General features: G+C 41.9%; 1 protein-coding gene across 3 annotated transcripts in view; it reads left to right on the top strand.

The window, feature by feature from the left end:
- Positions 1–22,297, top strand: part of URB1 (URB1 ribosome biogenesis homolog) — a 59,976-nt gene that overhangs the window by 11,238 nt on the left and 26,441 nt on the right. For 2 of the 3 annotated variants that reach the window (XM_072845379.1, XM_072845397.1), the window contains 14 exons: positions 1,578–1,708; positions 2,860–3,055; positions 4,350–4,487; positions 4,880–5,053; positions 5,692–5,842; positions 8,414–8,536; positions 12,125–12,237; positions 13,469–13,588; positions 16,858–16,974; positions 17,641–17,779; positions 18,876–19,046; positions 20,307–20,503; positions 21,076–21,300; positions 21,828–22,025. In XM_072845379.1, the coding sequence (XP_072701480.1) occupies positions 1,578–1,708; positions 2,860–3,055; positions 4,350–4,487; positions 4,880–5,053; positions 5,692–5,842; positions 8,414–8,536; positions 12,125–12,237; positions 13,469–13,588; positions 16,858–16,974; positions 17,641–17,779; positions 18,876–19,046; positions 20,307–20,503; positions 21,076–21,300; positions 21,828–22,025 (2,193 nt within the window). The remainder of the gene's footprint in view (positions 1–1,577; positions 1,709–2,859; positions 3,056–4,349; positions 4,488–4,879; positions 5,054–5,691; positions 5,843–8,413; positions 8,537–12,124; positions 12,238–13,468; positions 13,589–16,857; positions 16,975–17,640; positions 17,780–18,875; positions 19,047–20,306; positions 20,504–21,075; positions 21,301–21,827; positions 22,026–22,297) is intronic. The other variant, XM_072845387.1, reaches the window with a different exon arrangement.

Genomic DNA, 22,297 nt, shown 5'->3' with positions numbered 1-22,297 from the left:
CTGCAGCACAGATCTGTGAACCAGGGAGAACTGGGGCGCTTGGGTGCGAGTACTGTATTCCATTGCCTGGATGCATTTGTGTCTCTGTAGGAGAATATATCAGAAGCAATGCTCTTACCACATGCCTCATTCCCATCCTACGCGCTGATCTGATATGAGAGCTAAACTCCCAAGATGGTTGCCAGCCTTTTCAGCTTGCTTTGTTTGAGAGGTTGGAAGGGTTTCTGAGGGCTGAGCTGTTACTGATTCTACTGGTCCATGAAATCACATTCCTAAAGTCATAGATGAGGCAAGGATCAGGGCTACAGCTGGTGGCTGTGTGTTAGTACTGCAGACATTTTGTCATCTTCTCCTCATAAATAGATTACATTTTTCTTTTTTATTTTTCTTAATCATGTACTCTCTTTTTTCCCCCCTTTCACTGTGGGAGTATCTAAGGCATGGCTGTAAGCCCAATGCAAAGCAGTAGAAAGAGTTCTATGTTTCCACTGGGTTTTGGCTGCAGAATTTTCACCTTCATGTTGATTAACGCTTGACCTTTAGAAGCCCAACCATTATTCCAACACTGAAGGACTGCCTTCTTGTACTTCCTCTACTGGATGTTTATGCCTATGCCATTCCAATCCCGATACATTGTAAACACCTTTTGCAGGAGATCTGTTTCTAGTAGGTGTCTGCTCAGAGCTATGCAAATCTACGATCCTCTTCATAAACATGCATTCGGTTTTGAGTAATTTTAAATTCTTACAATTCCATGCGGTCCTTGTGAGTCATATGGTTTGTGATTTCCTAACCACAATTGTCAAGAGACTCCTCATTTGTAGGGATCTTGAGCTGTGCTGGATGTAAAAGGTTAATGGAATCTGGGTTCACTTCCCCCCCCCGCTTTTTGCTTGACTTGGATATTTGGTCACTTCTTCCATTTTTGTATGGTGATTGTAATGGCATTGATGCCCCACCTCCTTTCCCTGAAGTGTTGGCACATTCAGTGCATTGTTAGCTATCCATCTTTCTTGCCCTGCATTGAAGTCGTTCTGTCTTCGGCCAAATGGGCCCAAAAAACATACACATGCTTGTTTCACATGCTTTATGCTGAAGGCTTCAGTGATTTTTTTGGTCTTTCTGAACTTCCTCATAGTGAACCTGGCCTGTAAGTGTGAAAGTTGGTTATTTCAGATTAAATATTAGATCCTTGACTTCAAAGTCCCAGGGTGGCCTTGCCCAACTTATGTAAGTTTTATATCACTACTTTTCTTTAGCTTGACTTATCTCTATCTTCTTCTGTCTGGCTTCTTAGCAAAAAGCCCTAAGTCAGTAATGTCCTGCAGATAGTGCATATGTACCTAAACTTGGTAGGTTTGCTTTCCTTGAAACAAAAAATATTGTAATATTCAATCTGTTTAATACAGAAACTGAAATTTGTCTTTTTAACCTGAACAAAAGCCAAACTATCTTTTAGCATTTCTGTATAAAAGGAGCTTCATAAAATTTAGAGAAGAGTGAAATTGATGTAAGATTTTCTTCTGTAATACCAAAAACCATAGCTTTTTTTTTTTACTCCTTTTTGGTTTTTATAGGTGACTCAAGGTTCTGAAGAGGTGGGAAAGATGATGGTACGGGAACTTGTGCATAATTTCTTAATGGACCTCTGCTGCTCTCTGAAACATGGCATAACCTTCTATGATCCAAGTCTTGGAACTTCTGGCAAGTAAGTCACCAGACAGCTGAGACTGTATGTGTACTTTGTGCTAGGAATAAGAGAGACCTCAGTAGTTATCTTGTCTGCCCTTCCAGGCCTTTGCCAGTAACTTCACTGAATTCTGCTTCCCTCTCTCTTTCTTCTGTGGCAGAATAAATTAATATGTTGGGCTTTTTTGTTGTTTTTGGTTTTAACTTCCCAAGATCAAACTATTGGCTCTCCTTATACCTCTGTGTACTAGAGTAGAGAGTGCTCTGCCCTATTCATAGGGGCTTTAGGTGATGGTCGTGTTTCTCTGAGCCATCTCCATGAATAACTGGATAACAAGTCTCTTATTGTAAGGTGTGATTTTGGACCATAGACTTGTTTGGTTTTGAGGTGACAATAAGGCATCAGAGTTGCAGTGTAAACCAGATGGTAGTAAAATATCTAGTCTAATTTACATTTTGTAGAATCAGACATGGTTTATTCCAGATTTTGGCAAATTTTAATTCAAAATTGATTTCACTAGTGCCAGAATTTTGCCTGCCACACCTGATCTGGAAGCTCCTATTTGCCCTACTGTTTCCATTTGCTAACTAGTTAAAATATGTGTGCACTAAGATTATAACTGATAGAGAAAATAATTGGGACTTTTGTAATTCCATGGAGAGGTTCTCGCAGGGTGAGTTCATGCTTCATCACATTAGCTGAGCAAAGAAGATACTAGATTGTAGTAGCGGGTACTAATACTGAGTGGTGCTAGAGCAGGTTGTTTCTTGCTTTGAGCAAAATTTTCGCTGGTATTCGTCTGGTATCTGTGGTATTCTCACTTTGTTTAGGGACATACAGAAGTAAACTTAAAAAAGAGGAGTGAAAGACCACAGAAAATACTTCCAAGTTTAATATTAAGTTTTAATTCTACATTTTTAGCTTTGTGAAGTTTGGTTAGAACATTTCTGAAACATTGTGGGTTTAGTTAAAAGTAATTACTCTTTGTCATGCAGAAAACCTGGAGGTAAATTCGGTTCTTACTTTTCTCAGTATAAACTCAGAAATTATGCCAGCAGCTTGAGAGGTCTTGCCTTGAATTTACCCCAGCAACAGTTAGAGAAGTTGCAGAGTTAGCATCACATGCAAAGTATTGAAATTTTTTTAAAGTATTTTTTTGTCTTCAACAGGGGAGGAAATGTGGTGCTTCTGCGCTTTCTGCTTGGTTTAAAAACTGCAACAGAAGATGAAATGGTTGCTGATCTCATGGTGAATATTCTTAAAGTATGCCCAGATTTATTGAATAGATACTTTAAGGAGACCCGGTATTCCTTTGTTCCTAGACTGAAGTCAGCTTGGATGGACAATATGAAGTTACTAAAAAAGGTAAGAGTATGAATGATGCATACCACCTCTCCGTAGAAATTTGCAATCCCAATACTCTTCTTTCCTCCAAAAATTGAAGTAGTTTTTGTTAAACGGTAGTGCAGAATTACACAAAATTGTAATAGGAAAGATGGTAAAGTCAAACATTCCTGACCTACAGAAAAGTTACGAAGCAAAGGAACTTGGTAGTAGATTGGTAAGCCTGCCTTTGATTGCTTTTATTACAGATAGATACTGTAATGCCATTGCTTTGTAGAATTTGTTACAATTTGGGTACTGTGCAGTACAGAGCCCAGCCAGCCTGTGGTGTGGCTATGTTAGGTATAAACTAACTCTGAATTCATGATCTTAGCTGAGGTCTTCTGAGTGACACGGAGTAAGATTTCATTGATTTCAGAGGAACTAAGCTGAGAATCAGGGAGTGGGTTTTTTTGTTTTTGTTTCAGAAGCAGCTGTTCTGTATCAGACGAAACTCGCATGTCTGAAGGTGTGTTGTGTTCACAGCTGTAAATGCACAGTGCTTTAGAGTTTATTAAAATCACTAAAAAGCAGACAGGCACAATATTTCATAAATAATGATTTTAAAAACAAACCAGTCCAGCAGTGGGGAAGTTAGGTGACTGAGGTTTAAGTGAGCTAAACAGGAAGGACTTAATGGTTCTGAAATAACACCATCAATTGCTGTAGGTATGTCAGGCAGAAGCAGCAGGATGCTGTTAAATGTCGAAGAGTAAATGGAGTGGGGGGAAATTGCATCCTGTTTTCTGTGGGTGCTGAGGAAAATGAGCCACGGCTCAGAGCCAGAGCTGCTTTAAAAAGTGTAGACATAGAGTGAGTTGGAAGGTCATTTGGTGAAAAGCCATGCTCAGAGCACGAGGCTGTATAAACATTTAACTAAACCGGGAAAGCAGGAGTTGGCATAAGAAGCAGTGGGAAGCATCACATTGATGGTACGGGTTTTGAGATGCAGTAACATCGAAGCTCAGCTAGAAAAATGTTTTGTCCTTTCTGAGTGTTCCTCTGACTCTTTGCTTTAGCTTAAAATGGGCAAGTAGGATCTTTAGTCTGTTTGTTGAAAAGGGGTGGCCTTTAGCAGGGGTACAGGTCGCATACAGATGTTCTGTTCAGTTGAATAGGAGTCTGGGGGGTGCTCTGTAGCATTTCTGCATGAAAAGTGATATTTAGTGCTGTCATTACTTTTGACAAGTCAAACCCTTCTGTAAAATGCTCCCCAGAAGAAGCTGTTATCTCCAGGGCTATATCAATGTTGATTAAATTGTTATTTTTATTTCAGATCTATGACGCTCAACCAGAGGTTTCCAGTTCTTTTAAGACTTCAGAGTTTATTCCTCTTCCCAGGTTGCTCTCTATGGTGATGGTAACAACAGTCCCTGCAGTGTGCAATAAAATAATGTTCACCCAAGGACTAAATGTAAGAGCAGTCTATAGTATTTCAGTGCATTTTTCTGTCCTCGTTAATACTGTTTGATTTAAGTGTGTGATCATTCAAGAAGTTTCTTAAAGTGGTTAATTACATACATTTTATATTGTCTGTCCCAGCATAAAGCTGGCTTGGGGAAACACTGGAAAATTAATTAAACCCCATTGATACTGCTTCCAAGAGCCATTCACAAGCACCAGCCCTGCCAATGCTCACTAGTGGTTTAGGCTGGGAATCGGAAACCTACAGATTCTTTCCTGCAAGCCAAGGTTTAGGAAATAATTAATTCATTAACAAATTTTAACATATATTCAGAGTACAGATTATGTGCAAAGCATAAGAGGAAGCAGTGAAATATCATTAATTCAACTTCCTTCTTCTAGTTACCCAGCACAGTAGTGAAGCACAGCATACTGTCACTTGTATCAATGGTTCTGAGAAGAGCCTTGAAGAATATTGAGTACTGTTTGAATGAAGAAACTTGGCAAAAGTCAGAAATCTACACACTGTCAGTGATGCAGGAATTCATACAGCTGTACAGAGAAGCCATCAGCAAGGTACAAAATAAAAAGAAAATTGGGGTATAACATGAGTCATTTTGCAGCAGATAACTACGCTTCTGCACTTTCTCCCCAAGTGGTTGTGGCCTAGGAGCCAGGAGATAGTATCTTTGAGCAGTGGGAGGGGAAGGCCATGGGTTAAAAGGTTTTAATAACTGGTGTGGTAGTAGACTACATTTCCTAACAAAGCTGGGTGATGGAAATGCAGATCAAATTTGTCTCACAACAAAATTTTTAGCATTGGCAGCTATTGTGGTGTAAATGAATTCCAAGAGCAGGCTGAGAAGCAAATTTGCCTCCTGGTTCAAGTAAATTCTAGCCAGCAGAGTTAATTCAGAGTGGGAAGTTACTAGACAGGGTAGCACTTGGGTTGAAAATATACCATGATGATGAAGAGCGAAACATAAATTTTTTTACAATAAACTTTTTCAATAAAGTGTTCTTTCCAGTATTTATGTTCTGCAGAAGTGCAAGTACACTACTTGATTTCAGATCTTTTTCTGATTGCATACAAGATCACTTCCAAGCTTTGTGAAAAGCAGCAAATCCTCATGTTGGTTGGTTGTGAATATTTTTATCACAGCAGCTTTGTCTCACTCAGGAGAGCTATTGCAGTTTACTCTTTTTGCTTCTAGCTTTTACCAGACATGAACAATATAGTGGCTGTCTGGCAGTCCCTTCTGAAGCAAGGGAGAGAACACCAAGATGGCCAAGAGGAGAAAAGGGAAAATGATATCTCCACTGTGAAGGCAATGACTAAGACCGCAGAAGTTGCTGAACAGCATGGTAGGCAAAGCAGGTGGAGTTACCCCTTCTTACATGTGTGTGAATAGGTGGTGTGAAATCCTTATCCCATGTAAGGTAGTTAACTTCAGCAGAATCCAGATGTCACTTGTACATTTACTATTCATCTTTTCTTTGTTCGGTTCCATGGGCAGTTTAATTCTGACCAGCGTCGGAATTGCCTAAGAACACAGTTTGACAGGTAGGCTGCCATTGCTACTAGGAGGTTAAGCAGTTTGCCTTTCTGCTGTCACAGAATCACGGAATGGTTGAGGTTGGAAGGGACCTCTGGAGGCCATCTTGTCCAACCTCCCTCCCTAAACCTGGTTGCCCAGGACCATGTCCAGATGGCTTTTGAATATCTCCGAGGATGGAGACTCCAACAACATCTCTGGGCAACCTGTGCCAGTGCTTGGCCACCCTCACAGAGAAAAAGTGTTTCCTGATGTTCAGAAGGAACCTCCTGTGTTTCAGTCTGTGCCCATTGCCTCTGGTCCTGTCACTGGGCACCACTGAAAAGAGCCTGGCTCCATCCTCTTTGCACCTTTCCTTCAGGTATTTACATACACTGATGAGATCCCCCTGAGCCTTCTCTTCTCCAGGCTGAACAGTCCCAGCTCCCTCAGCCCTTCCTCATAGGAGAGATGCTCCAGTCCCTTCATCATCTTTGTGGCCCTTTGTTGGACTCTCTCCAGTGTGTCCATGCCTCTCTTGTACTGGGGAGCCCAGAACTGGACACAGCACTCCAGGTGTGGCCTCACCAGTGCTGAGTAGAGGGGAAGAATCACCTCCCTTGGCCTGTTGGCAATGCTTTGTCTAATGCAGCCCAGGATACTGGTAGCCTTCTCTGTGGCAAGGGCACATCACTGGCTCATGCTCAACTTGGTGTCCACTAGGACCCCTAGGTCCTTTTCTGCCAAGCTGCTTTCCAGCTGGGTGGCCCCCAGCATGTACTGGCACATGGGGTTGTTACTGCTCCGGTGCAGGACTCTGCAGTTCCCCTTATTGAACTTAACCCTCCTGTCCTTGACCCTTTTGTGCTAGTAGGAGTATTTTGCAGCCACACGATAAAACAGGCAGGGAAACTGATATGCCTGAAAAAGAATTTTTTGAGGGATTTTAGTTTGGCCAAGTTATTTTTACCATGAGCAGTTTTGAAGCAGTTAGTTATGGTGGCTACACAAATGCTTGTGTTGCTGTAGCACAGGATTAGAAATGTGCAAATGTTGGAAGAGGGAGAGAGGGTTGGAGTGAAGGCTTAGGTTTTCCTCTCTCAAAACCAGTGTCCCTCCTGAAGGACTTGCTTTCATAGTCCCATTGCAGGGAACTGGAAGTTTTAGTACTCTCTGTAGCTTGGCTACCAGCTTGCAATGTTTTACTTAATAGACTGAAGATAAATCTACAGCCAGTTTCATGCCCTTCACAGGACATATTCCACAGTGAGACTTCCTGGAGCAGAGAGTTTTTCAGTGTATGTCCTGTGTGTGGCTTTGGGCAGCAAAATAGTTGTCAACTCTGACACTCCAAGGCTCTTTATTGGTAGAGTGCCTGCTGAAACCAATGGAGTAGCTAATCTCTAAAGTACTGCAGCTGTAGTTTCTTTGCATACTAGGGTGGTAATACTGTATCACTTACGCTCAGCTCACCTTTTACAGCTTTATTTGCACTGTGGCCACTAGAGAATTCTTTTTTAATGGGAGTTGAGACTCAGGCAAACAAAGACAAAGTTTATGCATGGCATCCATCCAGTTCTTCATAGCTCCCTGAGGGAGACCCAGTTAACAGGAAAAAAGTAGGTGTTAAAAAAAAGTTTTGGCTGCCTGTAATTTATTTTGCTTCCTTTCATTAGTGACTGGATAACAAGTAGCTTTTATGTGTCCTCATGTTATAAACTCAAAGAGTATTTAACTGCTGAAATATCTTTTCTTAAGAAGTAAACAGATGCCTTAGCTGGGGTTGGTGTTTTTCTCATACAGACGTTTGTTGTCTTCCTCTTGCCAAGAGGTCACATTGAGAGAATATTATTTTGAAAGAGGGAAGGGAAAGAAAGAAACCTTTAACTGAAGTAATAAATTAGTAATAACTTAGTGTACTGTCTCCTGCCAAGGAGACTACTTCCCCAGTCAAACCTACCTGGTGTTAGGTAAAAATAGTGTCCCTGGAAACCAGCAGCATGACCATATCCTTTCCTTCACTTTCTTCTGTTGTTCAGCCTTAAATTGAAAAGCAGTGGGACTGATTGGATTCTTATAGTGAGTGTTAAGATGCTGAGATTGTCTTTTATATGCGTGAGCACTTTAGAGTCAAATTAGAAATGGCAACTGCGAATTTAAGCACTGAATAAGCTCATCTAGTTTTAAAAGTATTCACACAGGGATGCTGGGGAAGGAAACTGGGGATTCCATGGTTGGTTTTTTTTGATTCTTCTTGTTAGTGAGGAAGATAACTGATCATTTCATAGGCAAGTCTATTGGAAATGTGGTTAGTAATTCTCATGTTTGATAATGTAGGTGCTACACTGTGCTCTCTTGGTATGAAGGAAGGAGAAACTAATTATGTAAACGCTTTGTTTAGGTTCAGATGATGCTGAGACCCTGTTTCTGAAAGCTGCACTGCTTCAGGTCATATGTCTTTATCAGAAAGTTGTGCCCCACTTGGTAGCACGGAGCAACTTTGATTTTAGCAAGCTGCTAAAAGGTACGTGATGGGTATTTCTGTTACCTTAATTGCTTTCTCTGGCTATTTACAAAGTCCACAGCAGAAGGGAATGTTTGCTCTTCTGTGTAGATAGAGAAAGAACAGTTTTCTAAAAGTAACCCATTTTAGTTTCTTCATTGTGTTGGCATTTATTGTTGCTATTTCTGCAGTGCTCTGGCACTCTACCCTCTTAAATTCCATGGCTGCTCTGCTACATTCAGTTGTTGTAAATGGTAGGTTGCACTACAGTCTTCCTCTCTGTGTGTCATATTCTTGCAAAAATTTGTTTTCTATGGGGTTTTAATTCTAATGTTTCTGAGGAAGACTAATGTCCAACTTCTAATGAGATTTGGGGGTCTAATTCTCCTAGACCTATGTCAACGATCCAACATAAGTAAGTTATTTCCAAACTCTTATTAGCTGCAATGATATAGATATTTTTTTTTTAACAGGATATTTCACAGAAAATTTAGGGGAGGGGGAGAAGCATGTACCAATTCACCAGTCTCCTCTGGAAAATCTTTTAACATTCAATTAGTTTTTCCATTTGCTATGTTTTGAATTATTTTATCATAGTTGGGCAGTGTGTGGGGAGAACAACAGTATTCTGTCTGGTATTATCTCCTGTGGAAAATCTATATGAGGAAGCACTTTCGCAATATTGTTGTATTTTTGTCTCTGATGTCATGTCCAAGGAGGGTATTCCTCTTCATACAGCAGAAGTAAACAGAGACATTCTGTACCTGCTGAATGTAGCAAGGATGATGAACCACAAATTATGGACTGTGGGCAAGAGCCTCCAATACTGCTTGTGGTACAATAAATACAGCCATTTAAAATTGAGACTGGAGGAGAGAGCAAAATGTTGTTTGGGCATTGTTGCTGTCTGCGGGCCACCAGAGCTTGTAGGCCACTAAACTAGAGCAACTATCAGTGTTTTAGGCAGGTCTGGGATGTTTAAGAATGGGAGTTATGTAAATGCTTTAATTAAAGTCTGTCGGGAAAAAAATCATAGAATCATTTAGATCATTGAGTCCAACTGAAAACCTAACACTGCCAAGTCTACCGCTAAACCATGTCCTGAAGCACCACATCTACACGTCTTTTAAATACCTCCAGGGATGGTGACTCAACCACTTCCCCAGGCAGCCTGTTCCAGTGCTTGACAGTGCTTTCTTCTTTCGGTGAAGAAATTTTTCCTCATACCCAATCTAAACCTCCCCTGGTGCAACTTGAGGCCATTTCCTCTTGTCCTGTGGCTTGTTACTTGGGAGAAGAGACCAACGCCCACCTCGCTACAACCTCCTTTCAGGTAGAGAGCGATAAGGTCTCCCCTCAGCCTCCTTTTCTCCAGGCTAAACAACCCCAGTTCCCTCAGCTGCTCCTCACAAGACTTGTGCTCTAGACCCTTCACCAGCTTCCTTGCCCTTCTCTGGACACGCTCCAGCACCTCCATGTCTTTCTTGTAGTGAGGGGCCCAAAACTGAACACAGTATTTGAGGTGTGGCCTCACCAGTACCAAGTACCGGGGGACGATCACATCCCTAGTGCTGCTGGCCACACTATTTCTGATACAAGCCAGGATGCTATTGGCCTTCTTGGCCACTTGGGCACACTGCCGGCTCATATTCAGGCGGCTGTCGACCAATACCCCCAGGTCCTTTTCTTCTATGCAGCTTTCCAGCCACTCTTCCCCAGGACTGTAGTGTTGCATGAGGTTGTTGTGACCCAAGTGCAGGACCTTGCACTTAGCCTTGTTGGCCCCAGCCCATTGATCCAGCCTGTCCAGGTCCCTCTGCAGAGCCTTCCTACCCTCAAGCAGATCAACACTCCCGCCCAACTTGGTGTCATCTGCAAACTTACTGAGGGTGCACTCCATCCCCTCGTCCAGATCATTGATAAAGATATTAAACAGGACTGGCCCCAACACAGAGCCCTGGGGAACACCACTTGTGACCGGCCACCAACTGGATTTAACTCCATTCACCACAACTCTTTGGGCCTGGCCATCCAGCCAGTTTTTTACCCAGCGAAGCATATGCCCGTCCAAGCCATGAGCAGCCAGGTTCTCCAAGAGAATGCTGTGGGAAATGGTGTCAAAGGCTTTACTAAAGTCTAGGTAGACAACATCCACAGCCTTTCCCTCATCCGCTAAGCGGGTCACCTTGTCGTAGAAGGAGATCAGGTTAGTCAGGCAGGGCCTGCCTTTCATAAACCCATGCTGACTGGGCGTTATTCCCTGGTTGTCCTGTACGTGCCGTGTGATGGCACTCAAGGAGATCTGCTCCATAACCTTCCCTGGCACTGAGGTCAGACTGACAGGCCTGTAGTTCCCTGAATCCTCCTTCTGGCTGTTCTTGTAGATGGGCGTCACATTTGCTAACCTAAAAAAAGGGGCTTTAAACAAAAAACCCCTCTGAATCTATGAACTATCTGTGAGGTTTTTCCTCCCTCTGTCAAAGCATATTTAATTGGTTTGTATACTTGGTGACTCATCAAATCACATATCCTGTTTATCCCATTATTTCTTGTGTTGGTCTGCTTTTTTCAAAATGGACAAAAGGCGGGACGCCTTTTTGTGAGGCAGAAATCTCTTTGATGGTATGTTTTGTTACAGTATGAAATAAAAAGTTGAACAGGATGGAAAATAAAGCATCATTCTCAAACAAATGTAATGAAGTGAGCCTGGATATTAATTTCAATGAAAGATGATATGGTAGAAAATGATGGTGTAAACTAATCATGAAACTTCCTTCCCTCAGATGCCAGCTTGAGAGTTCTGTCATTCCTTTCCCTCACCCTGATTGAAACATACACTCCAAAGGCAGCATGTTTTTCTACCATGTAGCAATATGTGCTTTACACATCTGGTATAGTTTTATTGTTTGGTCTTACTGTTGGCTAGACTTTGTAGTGATGCTGCATTTTTAAAATTTATTGTTCTGTCTCTAATGTGGACCACAAAGATACTACACAGACTATGAAAAGCACACTGGCACTAAAGCTCTATACAGCTGATTGCTGTATGTAACTTAACTGCAGTTAAAGTGTGGGCAGGTCAGTTTTTGGAGCACACTGTGATGGTCTCTGCACAGCTGTGTGACCTGTAAGGTGAATAATTCTGAGGCTATGCCAAAGCAGTCATCGTGAGCAGATGATAAAAGTGATGTAGGGAGAGACACAAGTGTAAAGTTCCATTGCCTGTAGCAAATACTGTAATAGTATAAGCGTTAAGATTTGTTATTGACTTAAATTCTGTATTTTGATCTCCAGTTTATCCATGCTCTTTACTTCCTGTAGGACATAGCTTTTCAGAGTTGCTGAGACTGATAGAAGAGATTTTGTATTCTCATGCACCAGCGATGGCTTGTGCTGGGGTAGGTGTTAGATTCTCCCTGCTGAGGGCTGGATTCCAGCCTTAGATTGGCCAAACATAATCATAGCATGTCTGGGGATCTCATGGTATGAAAATCTGTGGATTGCCAGCTTATCTCACAGTGGTGGTTTGAAACCCTAAATGATTAGTGTTCCTGAAATATCAGGAAGATATACCAAAATAAAGTTGATTGTATTGCTTTCAAACCTCAGGTATCGTCACTGAAAAGGGCCTCCGAGAGGAGGTCCCTCCTGTTCTGCAGCACCATATACTGAAAGTGGCTTTGGAACTTCCTGCAAATAAATTTGCCTGGTTCAGAGTACAGGTAAGAGACTTCAAGGCAGATTTATGTTTCTTTGGCCTGTTGTCCTCAAATCTTTACATCCAGCACTGCCTAGTTTTAAACTAGTCCCAGTCCAGTCGTTTTAAGAGGGTGACCCTTTTGTAAAACCAGTAGGAATTACAGCCTTAGCATTAGTGAATAATCCCTTCTGAGCTGAAAAGTTTTTCTACCAGGACAGAAATCTTTGCTTCCCTGAAGAGGGCTGGACAAAGTTCCTTCAGCTCTTCTTGTCCTTGGAGAGGGGCAAGAGTGAGAATTTGCTGGTTTCCGCTTCTCTGGAAAGCCTGAGATTTCAGACCAAGGAAATGAGCTGCTGATGGGAGCCATCCCACCCATTCCCAGGGAAGATTCTGGCATTTGTTAAGGCTGTCCCTCCTCTCCATAATTACCAGAAACCTTCAGGGCCCCTGCTCTCTTCTTTACTGCAGGCCTGTAAAGTAAGAGAGCTGTAGAGAGCCTGCTTTTCATGTCTGGAGAAAAGAGTGGGCCTAGCTTTGGGGGGAAGCAGAGACACCCATGGGTGTTGTGACAGCGACCCTGCCTTGTAGGAGATTTTCTGTCCTTTCCAGCTGGCCATAAAGGAAAACTGAGGAGAGTTAAGAGCAAGCAAAGGAAAACCTGGAAACAGACAAAGAAGCTAAAGTATTTCCTTGTAGTTTTGCCATTCTAGTATAGACAGGTTTTAACAGAGAAGATAAAAGCCAAATCTGGCAATGTTACAGAGGGTTATGGTTGTTAGACATCAAATGTAAGTCAGTGAGAAAAGCAGGGGAGGTGGCTGCTGAAGGATTGTCATTTGATGTTCAGATACCGTTCAGCATCCCTGTGACTTGCATTGTTTTCCTGTTCTTTGGGGATCAGTCTCTTAAATGATTATATTTCTTATTCAGAGAGTATTGTAGGAAATCTGAATTCCTGGGGATAACAGAAATAGAAATAGGATGGATGATTGGGGAGGAAGGTGGCTTTATCTTGGACCCTTGTATTAGTTGTTTCTGTTACTCCTCTCTTGTTCCACTTTCTAAAAAAACATTGTACTCATCTTGTGGCTCACTGAATGCAAAGTGGTATAAATGATCCCATTCATTTCTGGCCTTGGTATTTTTTGGCAGATCTATAAAATAATACACTTTTATTATGTATCTACTTCAGTGCAACATAATCTTGTACAGTGTTGCTGTACCAGGGGAATTTTAATATATTTTTCTTTTAGGATGTTTCTGAGACAGAGAAGGTATCTGGTGAAAAATCAGTGTTCTATTTACTGATGAAAATGTTTGTTACAAGTAACCATTCTCATCTGAAAATTTCAACCAAAAAACTGATCATCAAGGTAAGTGTTTGATCAGAAATACCAGGATGTTCACTATATCCCATTGGTCTAAAATCTCTGTGTTCTAAAATTTTTCTTAAAGCAGATGCCTTTACTGCATAGTTGTGTGGCCAGCAGTCGTCTTTACCATTTTCTGTGACTGTTCTTGGAAATTGCTGTAAGATAACTACCTATTAGCTAATTATTCTATGAAAGTAAGTGCTGTCAACTGCATTTGCTGCAACAGTTGATGAAATAGTAAGGAAAATGTCTTAATGTTTGCCCACCCCACCTAGGCTGAATTAATTCCGATACTGTAATAAACCGATGTAGTTTGTACCTGTAAACGTCTTGACATTGATCAAGAAGAGATTATTTTTGATCTTTCCTTTTTATCCTTGTTTATTTAATCTGTACTTCATCACTCTAGCCTTCCTAAAGTCTTAGCTAGTTTGTTCTGGCCTTGCAAAATAGGCCTGTTTGTCACAGTCTGATACAAGCTCTGATGGAAGGAGTACTTTTGTCTTAAAAATGAATTAAAATCCCCTTCTGTGCATTTAAATAAGTTATCTGACTTTTCAGAAGTGCTGATCAACTACAAATCTCATGAGGGCACAAGCAGCTGTCAGTTCTAGTATCTTTTTAAAACTGGGCTTCTTTTAGTTATCTAAGTAGGGGTAGAGACCTAGATTAAAAACAAACCCAACCAAGTAACTGTCCCTCCCAAGAGAAAATCCAAAAAGCTGTTCTAAGCCCTGAACAGAGCTCCTCATGCAGTGTGCCATGGTAATAGCGGCAAACAAGTTTGTATGCAGCCTTGTGCATTTAATTTCTGCATTTAGCTTCAGTCACAGAGTGCAACTGTAATGTCCAAACCACTACACCAAATTTACAGTGATTGAATTAGGTTTTAGTTGCCCTTGATCCCTGCAAGGGATTAAAGGCAGGTTAACTTTGTCTCACAGTAATGAGTATCTCAATCAAAAGCTACCCAGTACAGTTTTTGTAGTGTATTTGGATTCTTTTGCTGAGTGGAGATGTGGGCTGGCTGACTCATTCTTGTTTCCTCTTTTAGATTCAGTCCATTTCATTTTCTCTGAAGAGAATACAGGAGCAGTGAAGTTAGGGCAGTTATGTCAGCAGAAAGGCTGCTAAGAATAGATGTTAATGACTGTGTTTTGCTTATTTTTCAACACAGTGCCATATAATCGGAAGGCATGTTTTTGGATTTCACATTCTGTTCCTGCCTGTTTTCATGAGAGCTGCAAGTGTATTTCTATTTCAAGACTCTACCAAAAATAGTTAATTATTTAAAAATGAATCCTTTTTTCTTTTTTTTTTCTTTCTTTAAATGAATTATCCTGTCAGATTTGTGTAAGCAGGGGTATTATTTTTATAGCTGATGGTGGTGTACACAGAGTAAATGTAGAGCAAATGAGCTGTGATAGCTTCCTTTGTATTTTGTGTGTGGGGAGAAACAAAGGCACGGATTCATCCTGCATAATTACAATCGTTTAACATAGATGCCAGAGTTACTTGCGAGGCTGGTCAAGGTTTCTTTTGAGAGTGAGGGGCAGGTGGTTCTACCACCGTGCAGTGCAAATTGCCTGTCATCTGGATTATCCTTCAGACAGCCATTCTTCCTCCTCCTCTTCTCCCGCCTCCTCCTTTCTTTCTTTTACAGATGGAGCATAGGGTCACCAGGTTCCTAATGCAGGTGCCTCAGATAAGAGTCTGAATTTAGATAGCATGAAGGTGGGCAAAAATTTCTAAATATTTTAATGCATGTTATTTGACTGTGGTAAAATTGTATCTACCTTGTCACCTCACAGCAACCGTGACTATGCCTACGCTTCTCTCTGGACCTTCTCTCTGTGGTCACGACCCACTGTTCATTTATTTGACTGTTTACCCATCTGCCCAACTCTTTTAAGCACAAGTAGCCTGATTTAGATTTAGTTTAGCAATTATTTGCCTTTATATTGCATCAGTAGTTTTCAAAAGCCCTTCTATAGGCTGTTTTTAAGGGTATAGTGCTTTTTTTTCTTGCTGTAATGGATGTACAACCCCCTTAAAGCAGTATAGCCTGCTCCCCTGAAATTATAAGAGTAAGATTTACTAAGGTGGAGGGAACAAATGCTCTGTGTCCAGGCAACTTTGACCTCAGTAGGGTTTGTGCTGACTGACTGCTGACAACAGAAGGACTTGACATGGTTAGACCAAAAGTCCTGCTAGCTTTTATCCTGGCTCTTACATTTGGCTGTGCCTTAGGGGGACCTTCCCTTGCCAGTGTGTGAGACAGTGTTGTAGTAGCCCCTGTTGCAGGGGACACATCTGGTGTTTCAGGCTGCGTGAGGGGGCAGGGGACACACTAGCTCCATTGAAGCTGTCCAACGTAAGGCTCTTTTGCAGGCTGGGACCAGTGAGATGGATTGGCCCTGGCTGTGGCTCTGTGCTGCAGCCAGCTCTGTTCCTCTGTGTCCCTGTACCATAGACCTTGAGCAATGAAGTGGCAGAGAGGCTGCTGCAGTGAGCAGCACTGCAGGTAGCACAACGGCCTCTGGATCTAGTGCATACTGCCCCAGCATGTGTTGAAGCAGGTTCCTGCACCCTGAGTGCTTGTAGAAGTCTCGTATTCCAAATGCATTGGAATGAATGTTCACAGTGAGATTGTCATGTGCTCTTTGCCCAGTCTGGTGAATAGGTGTTTGCAGCATACTTGAATGGGGTGCATATGGGATCCATCCCATACACATGGTTGGTGTGAGGGCACGAACCAAGTGGAGTTGTACTGGGTTTGTGCTGCAGACAGCAGGTGAGAGGAGGAGAGGCTCTGAGCAGACAGGAGCAGAAAGAAGTTGCTCTCAGCTGATTGTCCCAGTTGTGAGAGAGTAAGCCATGTTTTGCCCTCTTACTTTGGTCATTCTTAAAGCCCTCCTTTCTCTGCCCCAGGACTGCTGCTTGCCCTTTTCCTACAGCACCTGTGTGTGTCTGGCAAAGCTCAGTAGGTTTCATTCATCACCTGTAACATAGTCGTTCTCACCTCTCACTGCTCTTGCTGAGAGAACAGTAAGCAAAACAGCCATGTTGAAGACACTAGGCCTTGGCCCTAGTTACACTGAGGTCTACACAGATATTTCTTTTCATCAACCTGCTCTTCTTTTTTTATTTCCAAGAAGAAGAAGATATTAAGTTGCTATACAAAAAGATTTGTGCCTTTTTTTGGTTTTGTATTTCAGTTTTGGTTGTTGGGTTTTTTTTTTTACCCCCCCCTTTGGTTTTCTGGACAGGTTTTACGTGACAGCGGAGTGTTTGAGTACACGTGGAAGGAACTTTCAGTTTGGCTGGAACACTTGGATAATACAAAAGAAGACAAAAAGGAAGCAGTGATTCAATTTTTGGAAAGGGTAACAACTGTTCAAATTAGCTGGATAAACAATGCCAAGAATAGCATTAATGGAAACTAATTATTTTGTTGCTATTGTTGAGAAACCTGTCAAAGATCAGTGAATGAGTTCTGAGAAAAGCTGTGTTTGTAATTCTTTATACAGAGGTGACATTTTTCCTGTCTTGGGTGGGAGGACAGTGAAATGATTTGGAGGAAAATTAAATCCAGAAAGCTAAGTTGTTATTACAGCATTGTTGATATAAGGGTAGAGTGTTGTGTGTGTGGGTAGCTCTTATCTCCTCTTTTCTTTATATGGCAATACCTGACAAAATTATCAGACCTGAGTAAGTTGTAATCTTTTACAAGAAAAGTTGACATTTCCTGTTTACTTCTCAGGATGTTAAATGCCCAGTGCTTCCTTTTCATTGCAGTTTCCCCAGGGACTCAGTCTGTGGTAGCACTTTAGGTGCAAAATTGCAGTGGACATTTCTTTTTCCGTCAGACTCAGTGTCCCATGTATAGCAGGAACCATAGGCAGATTCCTGCAGAAGTATATGGAAGTTGTCGTCCTGAAACTTTCCCAGCTTCCAACCACTTTTAGAACGTAGTCTTTCTTAACAAGATATGGTTCCTTTAGACTTAATAGCCTGTGCACTTATGTTTCTCTCTCAACCTTTGTTAACAGATCCTGTTGAAACTGGTGATAAACCCCTATCCATATACAGATAAAGCAGCAGACCTTGTTCAGGAAGCCAGTATGCTCCAAGTTAATATGTTTAAACAAGACTCTGATAACGTCAGCATCCCCATCTCTCACATTGATGGTATGTGGTGATTCCCTCAACAACAGAGAATTCCAAGACTTTGTGCTAAATTTTCTAGCCCTAATCTGCAAACTGACGACTGATAACTGTAGAAATCCTGCTTAAGTAAGGACCTACAGGATTCAGTCCTCCAGTTGTGATTAGTATCAGAAGTAGAAATCTGAATTGCAAAGTTACCACTTTGCCCCCAAAAGTAATTTCTGATACAGTTACACCTTTTTAACAGTATTTTAAATCTCTCTTCAGGCTCCTGCAGCAGCATTTTCTAATGAAAATGAAAACTATTACAGTTGCTCTCCCTGGGGCTACTCATATCTGTTCATCCAGGAGGAAGGGGCTGGGGTGCCCAGGGAGCTTTTTACTCCCAGGCACACAGCTGGAATTTTGCTGCTCCTGCTTTCCGGGACCAGTCACAGCCCTACTGCAGACAAAGTAAAAATTCTGCAGGTGTGGACACTTGGACAACTTACCATGTGCTAGCTGTTCTGCTATAACAGTCCATGCGTAGGATTTTGCAGTACATAAATGTAGGATAATTGAGGTAGTTTAACACTTGGTACCAGATGGATCAGTTGCCTTGAGTCAACTGTATTACAGAGATGTAATGCCAGCCATGGAATACATGGTATCTTCTTTGTATGTTAAAGCTGTCTTTGACTCTTTCATGGCCAAGATTTGGTTCTCTGGCCATACAGAGCTGAGAAGCTCTTCAAGGACTGCTCAGGATGTTCTTTTAATGGGGAAGTGGCTGCTTCCTTCGTACTTTCCCATACACATTTCCTGTCACTGTTATGCTCTGATAGTCCTTACCTAATACCATCATGATAGCAGTAGGTGATGCATCTCTTCCCTTCCCTTACTTCTGTCAGCTAAACAGCAGTGTTGAAAGACAAAAAGTAAAGTTAAGCAAACAGTAAGAGACAGTGATTTTTACAGTTGCATTTACTGTTGCATTGCTAGACAAATGTGTCTTTCATCCTTTTTTCTGCTTTGGGAATTCAGAAGCTGCCCTGTGTTCCTGGAGTGTCGGATTCTACCTCCATTGTTTTCTAGTTAGTCTGAATCCTCTGCTTACATTTTTTTCTTTGCTTAATAGATGTCCTGGATATGGTGGATGTCCTAATCGAGGGCAGTGATGGCTTAGATGAAGAAATTGGCTTCACTTTAAATGAAGACATGATTATCCAAACATTTCCATTCAGTGCTGTTGTCCCTGCTGCATTAGAAGCCAGGAATATACTGTTGCTTCAGACTGAAAATGGAACAGGTACAGACTTTTTTGTTTGTATGTATCATCTATGCTAGTGGAGTGGAAGTGGGATCATTCTTACCCAGTGAGCTCCTCGAGACATTTTATTATCTTCGCTGAAAGCAGAAAGAGGTGCAGATCCATGGTGTTCCCTGTCTAAGAGAGGCATTAAAGCTTATGAGGTGCTTCTGTCCTTTTTTCCTGACCCTAAAGAAGCTCACTTTTGATTTCTGGAGTAGGGAAAATAGATGGAAATGCAGGCATTCTATAAACTGCCATTTGACTGTAGGGAGTGCCTACTGTGGGAAAACAAACTTGCCCAGGTTAGAAAAAGAGAGCCCACCTTTCCTCTAAGAGATGCAGGGAAGTGGAGGAGGAGAATGACCCCAGGCTCTGAGCACAGTATAGAGGGGACTGAGGAGCAGTACAGAGACACTGTCCCTGCATGGACGATCTTGGCGTGGAAGCAGTTGCGCTTCAATAACAGTGTTTTAAGCACAGAGTATGCAGATCGTGAGAGGAAGGTGGTTTCAATGGCTGTACGCAGCTCTTCCACTGAGACCAGTCAGTAGGGGAGGGAGGACTGGACTGTTGAATAGAAAAATGGATGCGTTTTCCGAAGAAGACTTCTTCAGAGATGAAGCTTCAGGGGTGAATGTTGCAAAGTTCTACCACCTCCTTGAGAAAAGGATTTGGTGGAGTGAGGAGTCACAGGGGCAGCAGTTGGCCTCAGAGCAGGATTTGCCAACCCCCACAGTACCATACTAAGTCCTATGTATGTTTGGCTGTTCAGTAGCATCTGGGGTGGGACTGAAAGTCCCAGTTCTGAAAGAAAATCCTCCATATTTAACCAGTGCATGTTAACCTGGGTGTGTTTCCCCCAGTACGAATCAGTTTTCCTCTTAGGTAGTGCTTGGCTGGGGTCCTTCAAAATCCATCAAATCCATCAAAATACAAGTTTAGCACAACAGAGTAAAGACAGAGTTAGTTTTATGCTTGTCTGGAGGGAAACAGGCCAACCTGAGCATGTATCTTAAAGTGGGGTGATTATTTACTTCAACAAGGGCTACTGTATGGAGGATTTTTCCAGATACCTCAGTGGATCAGGAACACTTGTCTAGCTTACCACAAACACCTTTTAATCCTATTCGGTACTTTTCTAAATGGTGCTATATGGCCTGTTGCCCAGGCGTTGAGGAAAGAGGGTTGCCCTAGTGCCTGTGCTCATGTGGGTTACTTCTGCCAACAGAAGTTTCATTTTTTATTTTGCTTTTCTAGGCACACACATTGTAGACTATCTTGTTGCTGTTTTCACTGACCTCCTGCACTCTCAGAGAGAACCCCTCGCCCTCTGCTTGATGTTCCAGCTCTATGATAAAGATCTGCAGTCCCTGAAGGTTTCTAAGTATCCTCAGCTCTACCGATTTAACCAGTACTATAGACTCTGGATACCCCAGCAATCTCAGGAACCTGTGGTATGGAATACCTGAAGTCACCTGAATGCTTGAGCCAGTATTACTGTAAAACCTCAGAGTGTATAAAGGTTACACTTCCATCAGAAAGTGCATTTGCATTAAGCTAATTCTATATTGCTTCTTGATGGCATTGGGATGCAAATTTGCTCAAGGGCTTTTCTCTAATGACACAAGAAGTCTGTGCTGTGGTTGGGAAGCGAAGCCAGGGCTCAAGGGTTGTACACAATCACCCAGGCAACAGCTCCTCATCAGGCACAGTGTAGCATAATGTGTGATGTGGCCCGAGGAGCCACTTTACAGTGGTTGGAGTTCACCCAGGTATGGGTTGGGAATGCATGGACCAGCTGTGCTAGGGGATGCTGTGTTTTTCTGTTAGCCCAGCAGTGACCATGTGCAGATTTGCCATGGGACACCTTTGACTAGCTCTGTGATAGCAGGACTGTACACGTATGCTCCTGGAGCTTCAGTCCTGCTTTTAGCACAGAACTCATTTCAAAACAGAGGTAGCTAAAGAAACTTTTGATTCATACTCATCTTCATTTTTCTTTTACTTTTTTTTCCATTTTAAACAGTTTAAAAAACGCAAAGAGGTATGCAAAGAACCTGCTGTGGCCCTGGATTCTGTATTTACCACTTTGCTAAAGAAAGGCTATGAGAGAGGAAGCAATACCTTACTGGAAGACGATATCCAGACAAAATTGAGACACTTGGCTTCCCAGCTTCCACCTGAACAGCTTTTGTTAGGAGTAAAGCATGTGTTGCTATACCTGAAATCCACAGTGGAGAACTTTGGCAGTGTAAGAGCAATATTGTAATGATATTGTGGGTTTGTTTGTTTTATTTTAATGCAGCGAGTACAAATGACTTGACTGTTAAAACTTAAGGATCCAGTTCTGCAGCTTTTTCAAGTGCTCAGCTCTCACTGAGGCTATAGAGCACCAGACAAACCTGCACCTAATTTGTAAACAAATGTCTATCCTTCTGATTGTTGAGGAGTCTTGGATTTACTTTGCATGGGTTACCTTACTGATCTGTGCATAGTGCAAATAAACTCCAGATTTTAATCCAGCTCCTGAGTCTCTGTAAGAAGCCTCTCCAGAGAGTGAAATTCATTGGCCTGTGTTACACCAAAAGTCGCAATATAGATGAAAATCTGTAAGTATTTGTTTGGCACCCTGAGACTTTTCTTAGAATCGGGTTTCTATAGAGGGGAGTGACTCCTTCTCCCAGAAAAGGTTGTAATCTAGGAATTTCTTAGTTAATTTCTATTCCTGTTGGATAATTATCCTTCTGCTCCCATCCTTCTCTTTTCTCAATTTCCAAGGTGTCTGTATTTTCACAGCTTAGTAAAACTTTTGGTCCTCACCTTATTGACCTCTATGTGGACCTGCTGAGCAGCTTGTTGTGCCGGGGAAATCAGATAGAGTTGGATAATCAGCAGAAACGAGAAGAGCATGAGACTGAATCAGATCTCTTTATGGACGAGGAATCTTTGATTACAGAGGAGTCTTCAAATGACAAGGTACCAAATCCCTTGATACATAGGCCAGAAGCTCACCTGTTAGTAAACTTTGATTTGATTTATTCTCTAGGGAAATAGTCATAAGTTTTGCTGAACCATTGAATAAAGCAAATGATCTTAAAAATGAACGATTTTTGAGCACAAATTATGTTGATGTATTTTCACCGATCACCAAAGCATGGAACTGGCTACATGTGATGGAGAACGGGGGATCTAGCAGGAATCAGGCTTTGTGAGTGCTGTAACTTGATAATAGTTATGAGGATTTCTGG

Source organism: Ciconia boyciana, chromosome 1 (assembly GCF_034638445.1).
Source record: "Ciconia boyciana chromosome 1, ASM3463844v1, whole genome shotgun sequence".
Classification (NCBI taxonomy): domain Eukaryota; kingdom Metazoa; phylum Chordata; class Aves; order Ciconiiformes; family Ciconiidae; genus Ciconia; species Ciconia boyciana.
The sequence above is the reverse complement of the archived record's forward strand: the minus strand, read 5'-3'. Positions and strand labels throughout refer to the sequence as shown.